Source organism: Scomber scombrus, chromosome 7 (genome assembly GCF_963691925.1).
Source record: "Scomber scombrus chromosome 7, fScoSco1.1, whole genome shotgun sequence".
Lineage (NCBI taxonomy): Eukaryota > Metazoa > Chordata > Actinopteri > Scombriformes > Scombridae > Scomber > Scomber scombrus.
The window spans coordinates 8,585,997-8,601,482 of record NC_084976.1 but is presented as its reverse complement, the minus strand read 5'-3'; the positions used below and the strand labels follow the sequence as shown (position 1 = coordinate 8,601,482).

The window sequence follows — 15,486 nt, the reverse complement described above, 5'->3', positions numbered from 1 at the left end:
GAAGAAACAGTGACCCAGACAGAGTCAGGATGGAACAGACAGACAGACAGATAGAGGGGGTCTGTTTTGTTGAGTAGGGGCCTGCTGCAGGCTGGGCCAGGTAATGGAGCCATAATGGGCTTTTAACAGCCGCACAGCTGATGGTGGTGTTTGCCCTTCAGTGGAAAAGCAGTGCAAACAGGAAGTGCAGCATGGAGACATCCCCAGACACTGGACAGGCCTGGATGAGTCATGACGCCTGCTGATGACAACTAGACCAAAACAGGCTCCAATAAAGTACAACTAACCTGCCCGTCATAAACCACTCACACCATGTCAATTTGGTGGAAATTCCTTTTATTTTATTTTGCATGCACCCTGAATCAATTTAATGGTGTTAAATTACTTCAGCCTTGGTGCACCGGTCAGAGAAAGGTTATAATGTATCCTAACAGCAATGTTCCCTCGGAAGGAGTTACGAACTGATAAGGAAATGGGATTTTTACACACCAACAGAGAGCAGTGCCGATTGAGCAAAGAAGCAGTTAAACATTAAGCATCAAAGTGAGATCTACACAGGAATACCATGGCGCTCCAAAGCAGTGTTCTGACCAATGACTATCAGACAAAACTAACTAAGCCATGATAGAGCTTTGATTTTCACTTAGCCTTCTAACAAACTTTAATTAAGCCAAAGTGATCTTTCATTACAGCTTCTAAGCTTTTACTTAACTTTTCACGCACTGTCTTTGTGTAAAAAATTAATCAATCTAATCAATCTAATTATTTATCTTCTTGGTATATGCATAGATCAATAACGTTCACTTTGAAGTAAACTCCTTAGCAGACCTGAATGAGCATGGAGCCACTGCAGTCAGTTCATGTTTTAGGTTTACTTTATTTGTTGCTTACCTCAGTTTTCTAAAAAAAGACCTGCATTTGAACCTGCATACTAATACATTCATGTTCTCATCAGGAGCTGCCAGAAGCATCTGTGTGAGGATGACTATAAGAAAATAACTGTATTTCGTCACTGGTTATTCAAAGGTCAGGCCATTATATCACTGATGCAATAAGCGAGGTCGGTTACTGTTATAGTAACCTACTGTATTTCAGATAATTTCATGTCTGTGCCTGTATGCTACATTAACCCCCGCCACACACCGCCCCAGGCTAAAAGTAATGAAACTGTGTGTTGTGTGGGTGGCTGCTTTGAAGTATCACTTGTGTCAATGTTGGATCCTCCAAGTCTGCTCCTGCTGATCAATGACAAGTGTTTAAGACAAGGGACATTAATTAGCTGCAGAAGGAGTATATCGAATGGCTAACAGATCAATGTGACGAAGTCTCTGCAAGGTACAGCTGATAATAAAACATCAGTGAGAACAACAAGAGAGCATGGTGGCTGTCTATAAATTTCCCTCCACACATGGAGGCATAATTACATACTAAAACAAGCTGTCACAACCTGACATCAGAGTAGACACCCTCAAATCCAATCATGCAAATACATAAACATTGACAAACACACTGTTAGACAATTGAATTGATTTATAATAATATTAGATATGTTGACCTTTCTTTGAAAAACAGTTGGTAAGAGTCTCCACCCTCTGATTTAGTTAAATGTTATATAATTGATCAATGCTTCACTAAATTTGTATTACAGAACCCGGACTGATGCAAATGACTCAGATCAGAAGTATTTCATATAAACAATCAGAAGACTGATTATTTATTCTGATTATTTTCAATAAATTAAACTCCAGGCCAGTATTGGTGGTACACATACTGTATTACTGAGCAGCTACTGCATGCTACCAAGTGTAAAGTGTAAATGTACCGGTAATCACAAACTTATAATAAACCAGAGAAAATGAATGATGCTGTGTGTAGTATCTTTTTTTACTTCACCTTCAAACTGAACTTGACTAACGGACTATAAATAAATCAACCAACTTGGCTCACATTTAGTAAGAATTACTTTCGTGGTAATGTGACATTAGCTACTCAGATATGTTATTTAAAAGTGCTGCTATGTTTATTGATAACATCTAGCTATCCCCCAATATGCTATACATGTTATGACAAACTGCCTACTTTTACAAATGATGACGTAAAAGTTTTGACATCTGCCTGACAACCCTGAAACGTAATATTGAAAGCTTTGCACCTTAGCTAACTGCTAAAATTGAGGTTAGCTTAATGCTACAGGAATAGATGCTCCAACTGCACAGCTTTTAGATCCCAATTAAGAGCTTTTAAAGTGATATGATAAGTTAATACAATAATAAGATGCACTTAAAGTTTAATTAGAAGGTTCCTACTAACTAACATTAACAGTATTGCTTATTAAATATCAGTGTTGATCATTCTACTATCAACTACCACAAAAGCTAGCTGCTAACTACCCATCTTGAAGTGATGGGATGCATTTAGCCAAAATGTTTCTATTAAATGCTGACATAGAGGTGAGAAAGCAGGTTGTATTCCCTAGCTAGTGAATGGTTGGTGCTCTTCTAAGACAAATGTGGTCAAAATAGTGAAGCTTTAATTCTCTGGCAGACTGAACTACCAACTCTCCAGAACTTAAACCTCTCTCTATTACTTGGTGTGATCACCTTTTTGGCACGCCATCAACCACCTCTGAAAAAGCAGCTAGGAGAAGCCAACACACTATGTCTGCAGTTGATGTTAGGCTTCGGAAGTTTGGCCATGACACATATTGTATGTGTGGATAAAAATAATTTCCTCCACCCTGGGAGGTGCCTTGGGCTGCATCTTCAATCAGCTTATATCATCAGAACTGACAAGAGCCAACAGGAGGCCTCAGAGGCGCTAATGGTTTTATTCATGGTAACGAAAAAAAAAGACATGAGGGATGATGGTTTTATAAGGTCTCTGTAAAATTGTAATTTAAGATCAGTCCTGATTGAGCTTTACTGTTCTATAATTGTATAAAAGAGTGTGCTTGAGTTACATGCCAGCAAAAAATCCAATCTGATTTGCTGTTGACTAGAATTAAATCAAAGCTGATGCCTTATTTTTTTTAAAGTTAGTTTAAAATTTTCATCCTTCATCGCAATATATAAAACCATTGAAATCAACTTAGGGCCGACCATTGGATGTCCTCTTTGTTGTGCAACAAACTCTGCCCTCATCTGCTGAGTTGCAGTATTACAAAAAGCCCTATTAGAAGGAAAACTTCTCCAAGAGTAATAGTGTGAGAAAAGACATTTTCAAGTGAATGGAGCACTGACTTCTGACATTTTCTGATAATGGGGAATGGTTCCTCTCCACAAACCACTGAGTTTCATTCATTATTGGTAACTTTTAACTTTTCAACAGCCAGATTGCTTACTCCAAAATATATCACCCTGCAGGATTAGAAGCATCTGAGCCTGTATTGTGAAGCAGAAGCCTTTAATCATTGCCAAAAATGAGATATTAAGTCAAGATAGCTCAGTTAAAGGAACTACCAGGTACATTTCAGGATCCAGTTTCAGTGCTTTCCACAAAACCTATATTTCACTGAATGATACATAAATGAACAGTCGTTTAATTAGAATACAATATCTCAATTTAGATATTAAATTCACTCCACACCAATGTCCTTCTGCATTGAACATATATTTGCTGATTAGTAAGTGGATGTTTACACCCTATAAGGTTTTACCTGTAGGAACTGCATGCTGATCAATGACACCTTAATGCACAGGCTTATCAGGGCTTAAGCTTTGGGCCTGACAGGACATTAATTTGAACAAAAAAAACATTTAGGCTACTATCCACTATGGCGTATCAGTCATTCAGCCTATGTTTTATACACAATTAGTCAAATTGTGTTATCAGTGTCTTTAATATGTTGCATTAAGGAAACATAATTTATTATTTCTGAAAAATCTCTTTAAATGCTTGTTTGAAAGGAAATGCAGCATCTCATTGCTGCATCCCACACTGATGGTCACAGTTTAAAACAGATGAAACTGCTCAAATCTGGTGGCAACTGGAAGTGCACCAGTACACAGTTTTTACACAAGGTATGTTCCTGCATGGTGTGTGTCCACAGTGACAGAGCAGGTTAAGTTTAATGGGAATATGGGCCAATTTTTTTTGACTCAAAATAATGGTATAAAATCTACTGCACTGCTTATCTATACATTTTATTTCCCACATTAAAAATAACAAGAAGTAAATGCATCTTACTCAGCACACAATTTCAAATGGTTAACGAAGTGATACTGATGTATTGCCTTATCTTGCCTTAATATTCAGTTTACTGATTAGGAATGCACTCCATTTACTATTTATGTCTGTCCATTGATTGTACTAAATGAATGTTGTTTTGGCATATTGTGAAGGGAGGTGTGCTTGGAACTGGTAGGAGGATGAGGGAGACTCCCACACGTCCGTAGCCCAGGGGGTCTATAGTAATATCATGGTTCCCCTGATGCTGATAAGTGAGGAAACGGCAATCACACTTGAGACATTTTGCAATCTATTTTCATTCTGTTGATGATGTTGGAGTTTCTGAGGGCAACAGTCTGTTCTATAGTGATGGATTTCACGGATCATACTAACTCTAATTATATAAAACCTACAAACATAAAAACATAGTATATCAAACATTTAAAAACACATTTTGTATGCCAGATGTTTTGTATAGGAAAGCAAATTCCAAATGTTAACATGAATGTAAATGAAAATTGAAAGATGTAGTTTAACCTCTTACCAAACACTTCATCTTGTGATTCAGGTTCTGCTGCTGTTATCTGCTCTTCTTCGGGTTCAGGTGACGAAGCCTTTAATAGGAACACAAAAACAGATTGAAGAGGTGAGGCGCTGAGGTGCCATGGCAACAGAGCAGAGACAGACCAACAGAACGAGAGAGACAGTGTGGGGGAGATGCAGAGAGAGAGATAGCTGCTTATATTTAGGCTTTTAGCTTTATAATTACAGGAGATCTACACTCAGACCTCTTCATTTAACATTCAAAAGAAGGTGCTACAATTTTTTAAATCACATTACATACTGCACATACTGGGATTTGACCATTTTGATCTTAACTCTAAAATCTATACGTTTCATCAGCTGTATTAATCAGGATTTTTACAAAGAATTTATTCTGTTAAGCAAGTGAAAAGAAAGATTCAGGCTACCTAGATTATGCTTGTGATGTATTTATTTGTTTTTATTTAGCTTTCACTTGTTCGTTTTCACTCAAAACATCAAGAAGGCAACATAGTCCAGGTTGGACCTTAACTGATTCTCCAGCCAGCTGCTGTAGCTGTTGATTTAGCTCATCCACATCCTAAGCACATCCTTAACTTGCACATCCCTTTTGGGCATTAGGTTGGTTCAAAATCGAGGCAGGATTACATTCCAACCAAAAATGAACCCCTACAGAATCAGTCTGTGACTAACATGTTCAAACCTGTGTCATTTGGTTGAATTGAACAGATTGCTATAAGCATGTTCAGAGAATGGAGATAATCTGCAAAGAATTGAAGATTCAAACCTCTTGTTACTGAATGAACAGTTCATAACACATGCTGCTGTGAATCTCTCCTGCTGGGATTGATTTGTCACATATCTTGATCAAAAAAATATTTGATTCAATTAAAAACAAGGATTGCCTGCTTGTCTGTTTGAATGCAGGAGCTTAAAATTGAAGCATCATGCAGGCTGAACTGTTATACCCTCCTGAGGCACTGGGTCATCATCAACTCATCTCCCATGGACCTTCAAACAAGTCCCTGTGTCTTGTTTATTTCTTTAGCCGTTCATCACAACAGGAGGTTACTTGTTTCTTTTAAGAAACTGGCTCCAAAGGCATAAAATATCTGCACCTTGAATATACCCTCTTCTGAATACCCTCCTCATCCCCAACAACAATGTACAACTTACAACCCGATCTCCACTTCTGAGTGGATTTGCCAGCATAGGGAACCAACACAAGCATTCAAAAACTGTGGGCACACTGCTCAACATTAAATGAGAATACAGAGAAGTGCGACTGTGTCACAGTCCTGTCAGCTGTGGGGAGGTGTACAAGTGTGGTGAGCAAGCACTTACAAATGCAAATCACTTAAAGGTCAACGAGTGCCATGCTTTTTAAATGCTCTTTGTCCTTTAAACTATGTAAAGAAATTATGTTAATAGTTTTGATATGAAGAGATCCAGATTCAATTATAGATTTTAGACAATTATATGTAAGTGTATACAGGGGTTGATATAGCTTGACCAGGTGGCAATACTGGTCTCATGCCAATACAGCACACTCAACTGATTCAAATTAGAAGAAAGAGAAGTATGTAAGAGCAAAGGTCTCCTATGTTGATTAGAAGAGATCCTCGATGACTGCAGTACAAAGACATGCTTTAGAATGACCATAAAATAAATTTGGTCAATGATGAATGATATGTTATCTAACACATTATGTATTGAGAATAGGGTAGTTTTAGTCTACTAATTATGTGATCGCTTGAGAGCTGCTCTTAACTGTTACTCTCAAGCTTAGATGTAGGTATGAGCGTAAGATGCTTGAAAAATGTTTGTTCTGAACTTTTAGGAAAGAACTTTCTTTGCTCCTAAATTGTCTCCTGAGAGCATTTTTACATGTAACATTCTTAGAAGTTTGGAAAATGCAGGATCTGATCTGTGGCATCTGAGATAATGAACACAATGGCCAAACAGATGGATGCTCAAAGGCTGATCAGGTTAACATTGTTGAAGTCGCTCAACCAATGGGAGCAACATGAAAGCAACAGACAGAGACAGAGAATAAGAAAGGAAAGACAAAATGCACAAGGATGTTTGTGGATTGATACACTTTATCACTGCGTTCCTACATTCTGGCATCAACATTTTATTTCCGTCATTAAAGCATTCAGCATTCAGCCTTAGTTGGATTTTGTCCATGTACACCCACATGAATAGACACAGCTGTCTTATCTCTCTCTTCAGCCTTGCACTTTTTGTAAGTGCCGAAAATGTGCAATGCAAACAAATACAGATTCCAGGAATTAGGGAATGATGTTTGCTGCACTGATTTCTTTGGATGCTGAGGCTCATATGACGTGACCTGCACATTTTGGAGGTTTTGGTCCTTTTTGAATTTTAGAAAAAAAAAACAAACCTTGACATAAGTGTACCTTAACATAAGTGAAATCGTCAAATACGAACACTGTTTTTCTCCTTTCATATAATTTAGTGGAGTGGATATTTTAGGCATTTTAAATGGAATATTTTCCTCAAACACCCAGCTTTCAACTCTAACTGCAGGGTACATACTACCATTAGCTTGTTACTACCAACATGATTACTCCATTCTCCTCTACCATATCTGGCCCTGATTATTAACACATCTCCTGGTAGGAGGAAATAGAAAAGAGAAAAAAATATATCTGGGCAATTTGTTCGATGTTGTCCTTGCTCAGCAGCTGCCAGTGTGACTTCACACCTACTCGCCACTGGTGGCTTATTAAATATAGCTCTTGTTGAGCTTCCATAGACGTGAGTGATAGAGACAGTGAAGCATCACCTGACCCCGGGGCATGTAAAGCAGATCAGGAAAGCACCTCAATTAGGATCACACTTGCCAATTATCCATGTTTTCCTGAGAGCTTCCTACCATTCTCTGCCCTCACCTAGTGACGTTCAGACTTACTAATTGTGCCAGGATTGACCAGTCTCTTACAATGATTGTCCAATCACAGCTTAGCAACTCACAGGCCAAACCAATGTGCATGGGACTGTACTGAAAATAAAGTTGTCCTTTTTTGCCTTTCCCAAACCAAAAACACAGAAGTGCAATTAATGGAATATATGAGGTGTAACTACCTACCTACCAACAGCTGATAAAATCTACTAGAAACAGCTGGTCAGTCATTTTAGCTTGAAATGACAAGCCAGCTTTTGTCTACCTCTGTATAAAGTCAAGTACCCATTGTTTCAAAAAACACTGAGTGAATTTGGAGTGGTAAATATGCCACGTTTTTGAGAATGTGAGAAAAGAAAGCTTGACAGGTGTAGCAACAGAACAGTAGGTGGCAGGGTTAAGTGAACGGTGAATTACAAAAGAAAATTATCGTCAAGTGTATTATGAAATGCTGCTGTTGTGTCTTCACTATTTAGATTTTTTACTGCTTAAAACATATGAAGGCTATGTTTGTGAGTACCTTATTTATGAGAATACTTATTTATTTGACAGGTGCCTTAGACCACCACCCTTAGCCATGATGGTTGCTTTTCAGCTCCACTCAGCCCAGTGATGCCCATTCAATTGGAGAGTACTGGATGGGGTGCAATATGTCCAAGTACTCCTTACATTGGAGTACAGAGAGGGGAGAAGAGAGCAGTGACTTGAACACCTTTCAGGGTTCGGTTTATTTGAGACTTTCAAAGGAATCCAAGTTCCTCTTCTTCTCTGCAGTTGGGCGATTAGATTTATGGTTTAGTTACATATTTTATCCAATCCAAGCATGAATATATGCATAGTCAATCACCTGAATTGGAACTTGAGCTCTAAAACACTGTTTTAATGTAAATGTTCCAGCTACTGACTATGGACCTGATTTACTAAAGGTTTGCGAGTGTAAAAACGTGTGCAAACTTGACATCAGCTGAATGGGAAGAGTGCAGATTAATTGAGATTATGATTCAGATGTGACTGTTTCTGTGGTCAGATCTTACACAGAGGAACAGCACAGACAGGAACAAGCCTGTTGGGCTGATCACAATGCAGCGCTCTAATTGAGCACAATGGTAGATCTGATAGTTCCTGAAGGCTGGTGGTCCTCTAGCTGAGACTCAAGCTCCCTCATCTGGAGACTTCAGTCCTCAATTCAGCAGTTTCAGTAAGAGGACTTTAACAAAATCAGATACAAAGTAGCAAAAGAAAAGAAAGGAGGAATGACAAAGATGTAATTGTTTGATTCTGAGCTGTACATAGAGTCTCTGTACAGCATGGATTAACTCCTTCACATTTATAATCTAAAGCCCCTTTTCTACAGGATTTAATCAGGTATGTCTCACTTGTTACTTTTAATTCCATCTGGTGCAACCAAGTCTGTGACAGTGTTCAGTATTTAATTCAAATCTCCTTTGTAGTCACTGGTTTTCTGACAATTCTGAAAAAGAGCAGTAACTTTTAATTTAAACTGTTAAAAAAGGAAAACAGACCAACATGACATGCCTGTGACCTGGCAAACACCTTCACCTACATTTCTTACTTGGGGGCAGTAAGGTGAACACACTTAAGTTAAGACAAAAGTCACCCTCAGATACCATCAGTTACTCATCAATACAGTCCAGTATGATGCATACAGTAGTAATGCAAAGTATTTGGTAACAAGTGTATTAATGTATTGTTGCCCCCTCCTTTGTTTGCCTATCTAATTCTCCTTCAGTTAGAGATTTTCTTGTGTTTCTCTAAATAAAGTGAATCTCAACTAATTATTTTTCTGTTACCAATTTCTTACATTTCCCAAAATGACTTGCGACACCATCTGAGGATGTGCAAATAGTTACATTGAGTTGTAGATGGACAGAGCTTATGATGGTTGCAATTTTGAGTTGTTTTTCCAGTCTAGTTGAAAGTTACTGTGCCCCTTTAGTTGCACTGCTCTTTGGTCTATTGAGTTTATTATCAGTAGAGAAATTCACATTGCCGTCTATTCTGCGATGGATTTATTTCTGATTGTTCAGCATCAGTAGAAAATGATCATTCTTAAGGCCTTGATACTAGGGATGCAGCAATTAGCAATGCTACAACAAATTCAGGTACACAGAGTTACACATGTCATCATGAGAGAGACTCATTAGTTGTGTTTGAAGTGGGGCCTGACCGATACTGAATTTGAACAATATATTGGCTGATAATATTACATGTATAGATTATAGTATTTTTGTAATGATCCCTCAACTGCAATGTATGAAGGTATGATATTTTACAGTTTAACAATAAACTTTATCATATAAAATGACATCAGTGCACTAAAACATTAAACTTTTCTGGAAATGTAATAATTAGAATTAGCTATCAATTAAAAAACAACAACATATGCATATATTGAACTTGAATTAGGAAACAGGGGTCAAATATACAGTACAAATATACATAGTTTGAAGGGGGCCACATTAGCTAAAGGAGCCATGTCCTGACAATGACTGACGGATCCAACATTGAAGCTTTGTACCGATCAAAAATACACCTTAAATCTTCAGTGTGAGAATATTTCGGATACATAAAGAATGGCCAGGGCTGTTCATGATGACGGAGCTCCAATTTGTAAAACTTGCCACTGCGATCCGACGATCCAACACCTCAAACTCAATGCAACGTCTTCGAGATCACCATCCAGCTATATAAGCTCAAGTGAAAGTAATACACTAAGTAATAACTAAGAAATAACTAAAAAATCATTACTTTTGTGGCAAGTCACATGGGATGGAATGGGCTGCATTTATGTAGCGCCTTTCTGGTCTTCAAACAACTACTCATAGCACAATACACATCAACATTCACCCATTTGCGCACATATTCAAACACTAATGGTTGAGGCTGCCATGCAAGGTAAAAACCTGATTATCAGGATCTAATCTAATGCACATTCACACACCACTGGTGACACCCTCAGGAGTAATATGGGGTTGTACATTTTAGCCAAGGTAACTTTGACATGCAGAATAGAGGAGCTGGGAATCGTACTGCTGATCTTCCCATTAGTGGATGACCCACTCTACCTCCTGAGCCCCAGCTGCCCCTAAACTTACTGGTATTCCCAGGTGGAATTTCCATCCAAGTACTAACCCATTGAGTTGGTACGGAATTAAGTAAGTGTCACTTACAATCAAGAACTAGCAGAGAGGTATGAGTTCGGTTCGACCTAAACCAACAGCAAAGCAAGAAAAGAAGTATTGCACCTTTAATAAATTACAGCTGACCAAAACAGCATGTAATCCCCTCAAGAGCTTCGGTGCAACCATTTACATCCTGTTGCTTCATGCCCTCTGTGTTGAGGAAATGCTGGTATGATAGTTAAATATGCCAGGTGTAAAAGACTAGGATCTTATAGACTTCCAGCATTATAGCATGGGATTTAATTAACTGCATTTTAGTAATTAATAACTGCCCCACCAGAAAAAAAACCTTAAACCTTTACTTTACCAGGCAAGCCATTAAGAACTTATTAATAATGACACAATGACAACACTTGAAAGGGGAGAAGGAGGGTTCGTGACAAAAAAGGGAAGAAAAAATGAAGAAAAGAAGAATGACTAACTAATCAAACAGAAGTAAAACAATTACAAGTAAAACATTTATTAATCAAAAAGTAGAAGTATTAATCAAACAGAAGTCAAACATTTACAGGTATCATCAAAAATACCCATAAGTAGGCCCTTAACATGACTGAAATGCACTTATCCAGTTTTAGTGTTTTTTGTAAAAAATTATAATAATCAGCAGCAACAGACTGGGTTTACAGCAGGCGTCATGTGTTGGATTTAGTTTAATGTAAGAGGAAGACTGCCTATTGTACTTGTAAAATGAGATTTTTATTAAACTGTAACCATATATCCACATTAGTAATATTTTCCCCTATTGATCAGCAATGTTCATCTTAATCTTTCATTAATAATAAGAAACAGTTAAAGCAAAAGCCAACAAATAACATATGGGGAAAAAATACATTAAAACCTCTAATTAAAAAGTACTCATAATTTTATCCATCTGTAGTGTTATGAAACAAATTAATTCATAATAATCTTGCATCCCTACTTGATGCCCCATCCTGATGTGTGCTGATATCTGAGATAGCAGACAAATCAATTTGTTTCACTGTAGCTAAGGAGGAAATATCTCAACATGATGTGTCTCATGGTCTATCATTTACCAGTTATCTGCATAAAGAACACAGTTAGGCTAGAAATTCAAAACGCATTGCAAGAAGAGTTTTTTTAAGTAGTTTTTATGTATTGTTAGTGGCATTTTGTTCCCTTTAGTGTGAGTCCAGAGAGTACGATCGTACAAAATGAAAAATGACTGTAATGAAAAATATTTGTAGACATGCAGTCAAAGTGAATGTCTACCTCTTATATTATTTATTGAAGAAGTTGGAGGCTTTGCATGCAGTGGCAACTCAATCTGGCTAGATCTGAGCATACTATGCTATGCGCCTCTGTCTGTAATTCAGTATTGAATACACAGCATCCAAAGAAACAGAAGCAAGGTTTCCTTGTTATCCTTTTATTTCCTCTCCTATGAATGGAAACATGCTGTGGTCCTAATTTAAAGTGCTTTGGGGATTTTACTTGTTCAAAAACTATTATAGTGTGCACTAACCAGAGTAGAAATATTTGGATTCTCTGTTTCTACTCTGGCAAAAACTATCCAAAGCATTGAAGAGCAGGACAGTGTTTTAATACTGTAAGTGAGTTTTAAAGCTCTGAAATATCAGCGCTGTGAACATTTGAGATTGCTTAAAGAGAGACATTTTGTCAGAGCCACTGTTGAGGTGTGACAAAAGAGGCATGGGTACATTTCACCCTTCCTGTAATGATAAAGGATTGGGAGAGGGATCACGACTCAGACAACAGCACCTAAACACAACCTGCCTTACTCTGTCACGCTCTGTTCCTGTTTGACTGTCACTATGACAACTGGCTGTTTTGCCAGACCATTAAATTGACTTTGATGTCACCATAATCAAGCCAAAAGGAAGGGGGGAAAACAAATGATAGATATGGAGAGATATAAAACATAATTATCAAGCTAAATAAACTATGCTGTCTTAGTGCGACACGCTACCCTGATGCCTATCCTGGCCGCTTCACTTTTGACAAATTAATCCACTTTTCTGTCTCCTGCTCTTCCATCTCCAGAGTGTGCTTTGCAGGCAAAGGAAACAAATCATCTGTAGGCTGAGCCATCATCCTCCCCGCTGGTTTGGGCTCCCCTTTGAATGAACTGATTCATGAACTGAATGGCTGTTTTCACAGTATAGACTGGGATGTTTTTAAAGATTCTTGTACTGACTTAGATTTACTAACTTTCACTGTATTGAGCTACATTACCTTCTGTGAGCAAATGATTATTCATAGGAAGACAATGACATTGTATCCAAATAATAAGTCCTGAGTCAGTAATTCCCTCAAGAATACTGACATTCACGAACAAAGAGATGCTCAAAAGTTGGTGAAAAGGAAATAATGCTGGCCAAAATCTGGTTTAAAGACAAGGATGAACTTGAGAATGGCAATTCTTGCTCAGCCTGGAGGGGAATCAAATCTATGGTGGGAATTCAGGACAAGGACAAGAAAAATGGGTTGTTTAAGCCTGATAAGGCTGATTCTGTTATGGCAGAGGAGTTAAACCACTTTTCCTTGAGGTTTGAATCCCATAATTTTAAAGATGAACTGGCCGAATATAGAGTTGTTTCAGGGGGCAGTCAGATTTAGATTGATGAAATGGATGTCTCGAGAACTCTTTAAACAGACAAATATGAGGAAAAGTCATATGACTGACTTAAAAACTGCGCTTTGTTCTTGTGTGGCATTTTCACATTTACTTTCCAGCTCTCCTTATCACAGAATAACGTTCCCATGTCATGGAAAGAATCCATTTTTGTTCTAGGGGCCAAGGTTCCATCAGCAAAGGTGTTGGATGATTATTGCCCCGTGGAGCTAACATCATTAGTTATGAAAGATCTTGAACAAATTGTGAAGAGGAGCTTACTGACTATGACACAGAGCATAATTGACCCACACCAATTCAATAGAGAATGCCACAGAAACATTGCTGGATTTTGTTGTTTGACACCTATTGTAGAAGGCAAGAAGACGCATGTATGCTTATGCTTTGTTTGGCATTCTGAAATATATTAACCTTCGAGTCAAGGTTAATAATTCGTGACTGTCAGCTTCCCGCAAGACCATGAGACGGGCTATAGCCCAGCCTTGGATAATTTCATCAAATGACGTGATGACTCATATTTGCAACTCAATGTCTCTAAGACAAAAGAGACACTTATTGACTTTCACTGAAACCCTCCTGTCATGGCACCTACTTTTATCATTGGAATAGTTGCGGAGACAGAAAAGCAATATAGGTACCTTGTTACCTTGACATAATTACTTTTGAGTCAATCTGCAAAAAGAGAGAGAAGTTTTTCTTGAGAACATTGAGGGTTAGGGTTAGGTTTAAATGTTGACGAATCACTATTGAAAGTGTTTTAATCTTTTTTTTTATTGAGTCAGTTATAACTTTTGCAATGATTTGTTTGTTCGGCAAACTCAGTATGATTAATAAAAATAGGCTGGGAAAGATTGTTAAATTTCACGTCAGACCACTGGCACCAATGTGAAGGATTGTGCCTAGTGGACCCTGAACACCCTCTTCATGCAGAGTTTCTACTCCAGCCATCAGGGAGGAGGTAAACTTTCCCTATATGGGCCAAATCAAACAGATATCTGAGATCAGTTGTTCCCATGGCGGTTGGGTTCTTAAATAAGCTGTAGGCCTAGTTGCTATTGCACACAAGATTTATGGAGTATTGGTGCTTTTATAGCTCACTGCAACTTTATTATAATGACATCAACTGTATACTTATTACATGTATTTATATCTTTTTTTAATTTATTGTATATGATGTGTATTGTTGTGTTGACTAGTGTTTGTAAATCAAATTGCCCCTAGGGGACAATAAAGTCAATCCAATCCAATATTTTCACCGACACCACCCCCCTCTTTTATTCCCCCCCTGTCCTTGCTTACAGTATGGTCTATGTCTACTCTTAGCAAGCTCACTTCCTCTTCAAATCTGATTGCAGCTTCACCTGTAATGGCTCAAACTCATTATATCTACTGTAATTTTGAAAAGCTGTGACAAATTGACTTAAGCAAGGTTGGGGTTAATAACATGATGTCATTAAATTACATTACTGCCCCAGTTTAAGTCTGATCCTTTCACATTCAGCATATAGGAAATGTCTGGCCTGTAATGTCTGCACTTGTACAGCAAAAAGATTAGTCAAAAAAATTCTTCCAACTCTATTTAACTACCGAACTATTGAAGGCAAATCATTTCTATTGTGAGGTGCTTGACGACTTTGTTTGTTGTAAGGTCTACAGAAGAAGAGACTCCCTTAACTTGCCACTAGACATTAAGACTTATGTCATATGTAACTATACTTTCTGTTCAAAGGATTTATTTTTCTACCTCAGTGTTAAAACTCACTGATCCATCCTGTTGCTTTCAAGTGCAATAATCACTGAAGGGTGGCCATACCTACATTTCAGCTGACAGAACAAAGTCCTGTAACTGCAGCAAGCACTACCCATAAACCAACATTTCATACCCACAACCTACCATTTCTGCACTTCTCATAGAAAAACTGTTTCTAGATGGAATTCGGGCATCATGGCAGTTTTTTGATGCTGTTGAAGTGCATGGATGATTAATTATTAATGTCAGACCGCTGAACTTTGAGGGTGGAAGCTACTGT

General features: G+C 37.9%; 1 protein-coding gene across 2 annotated transcripts in view; it reads right to left on the bottom strand.

Annotated features, from left to right (window-relative positions):
* Positions 1–15,486, bottom strand: part of LOC133983709 (myelin basic protein-like) — a 45,810-nt gene that overhangs the window by 14,525 nt on the left and 15,799 nt on the right. For both annotated transcript variants that reach the window (XM_062422879.1, XM_062422880.1), the window contains one exon: positions 4,712–4,781. In XM_062422879.1, the coding sequence (XP_062278863.1) occupies positions 4,712–4,781 (70 nt within the window). The remainder of the gene's footprint in view (positions 1–4,711; positions 4,782–15,486) is intronic.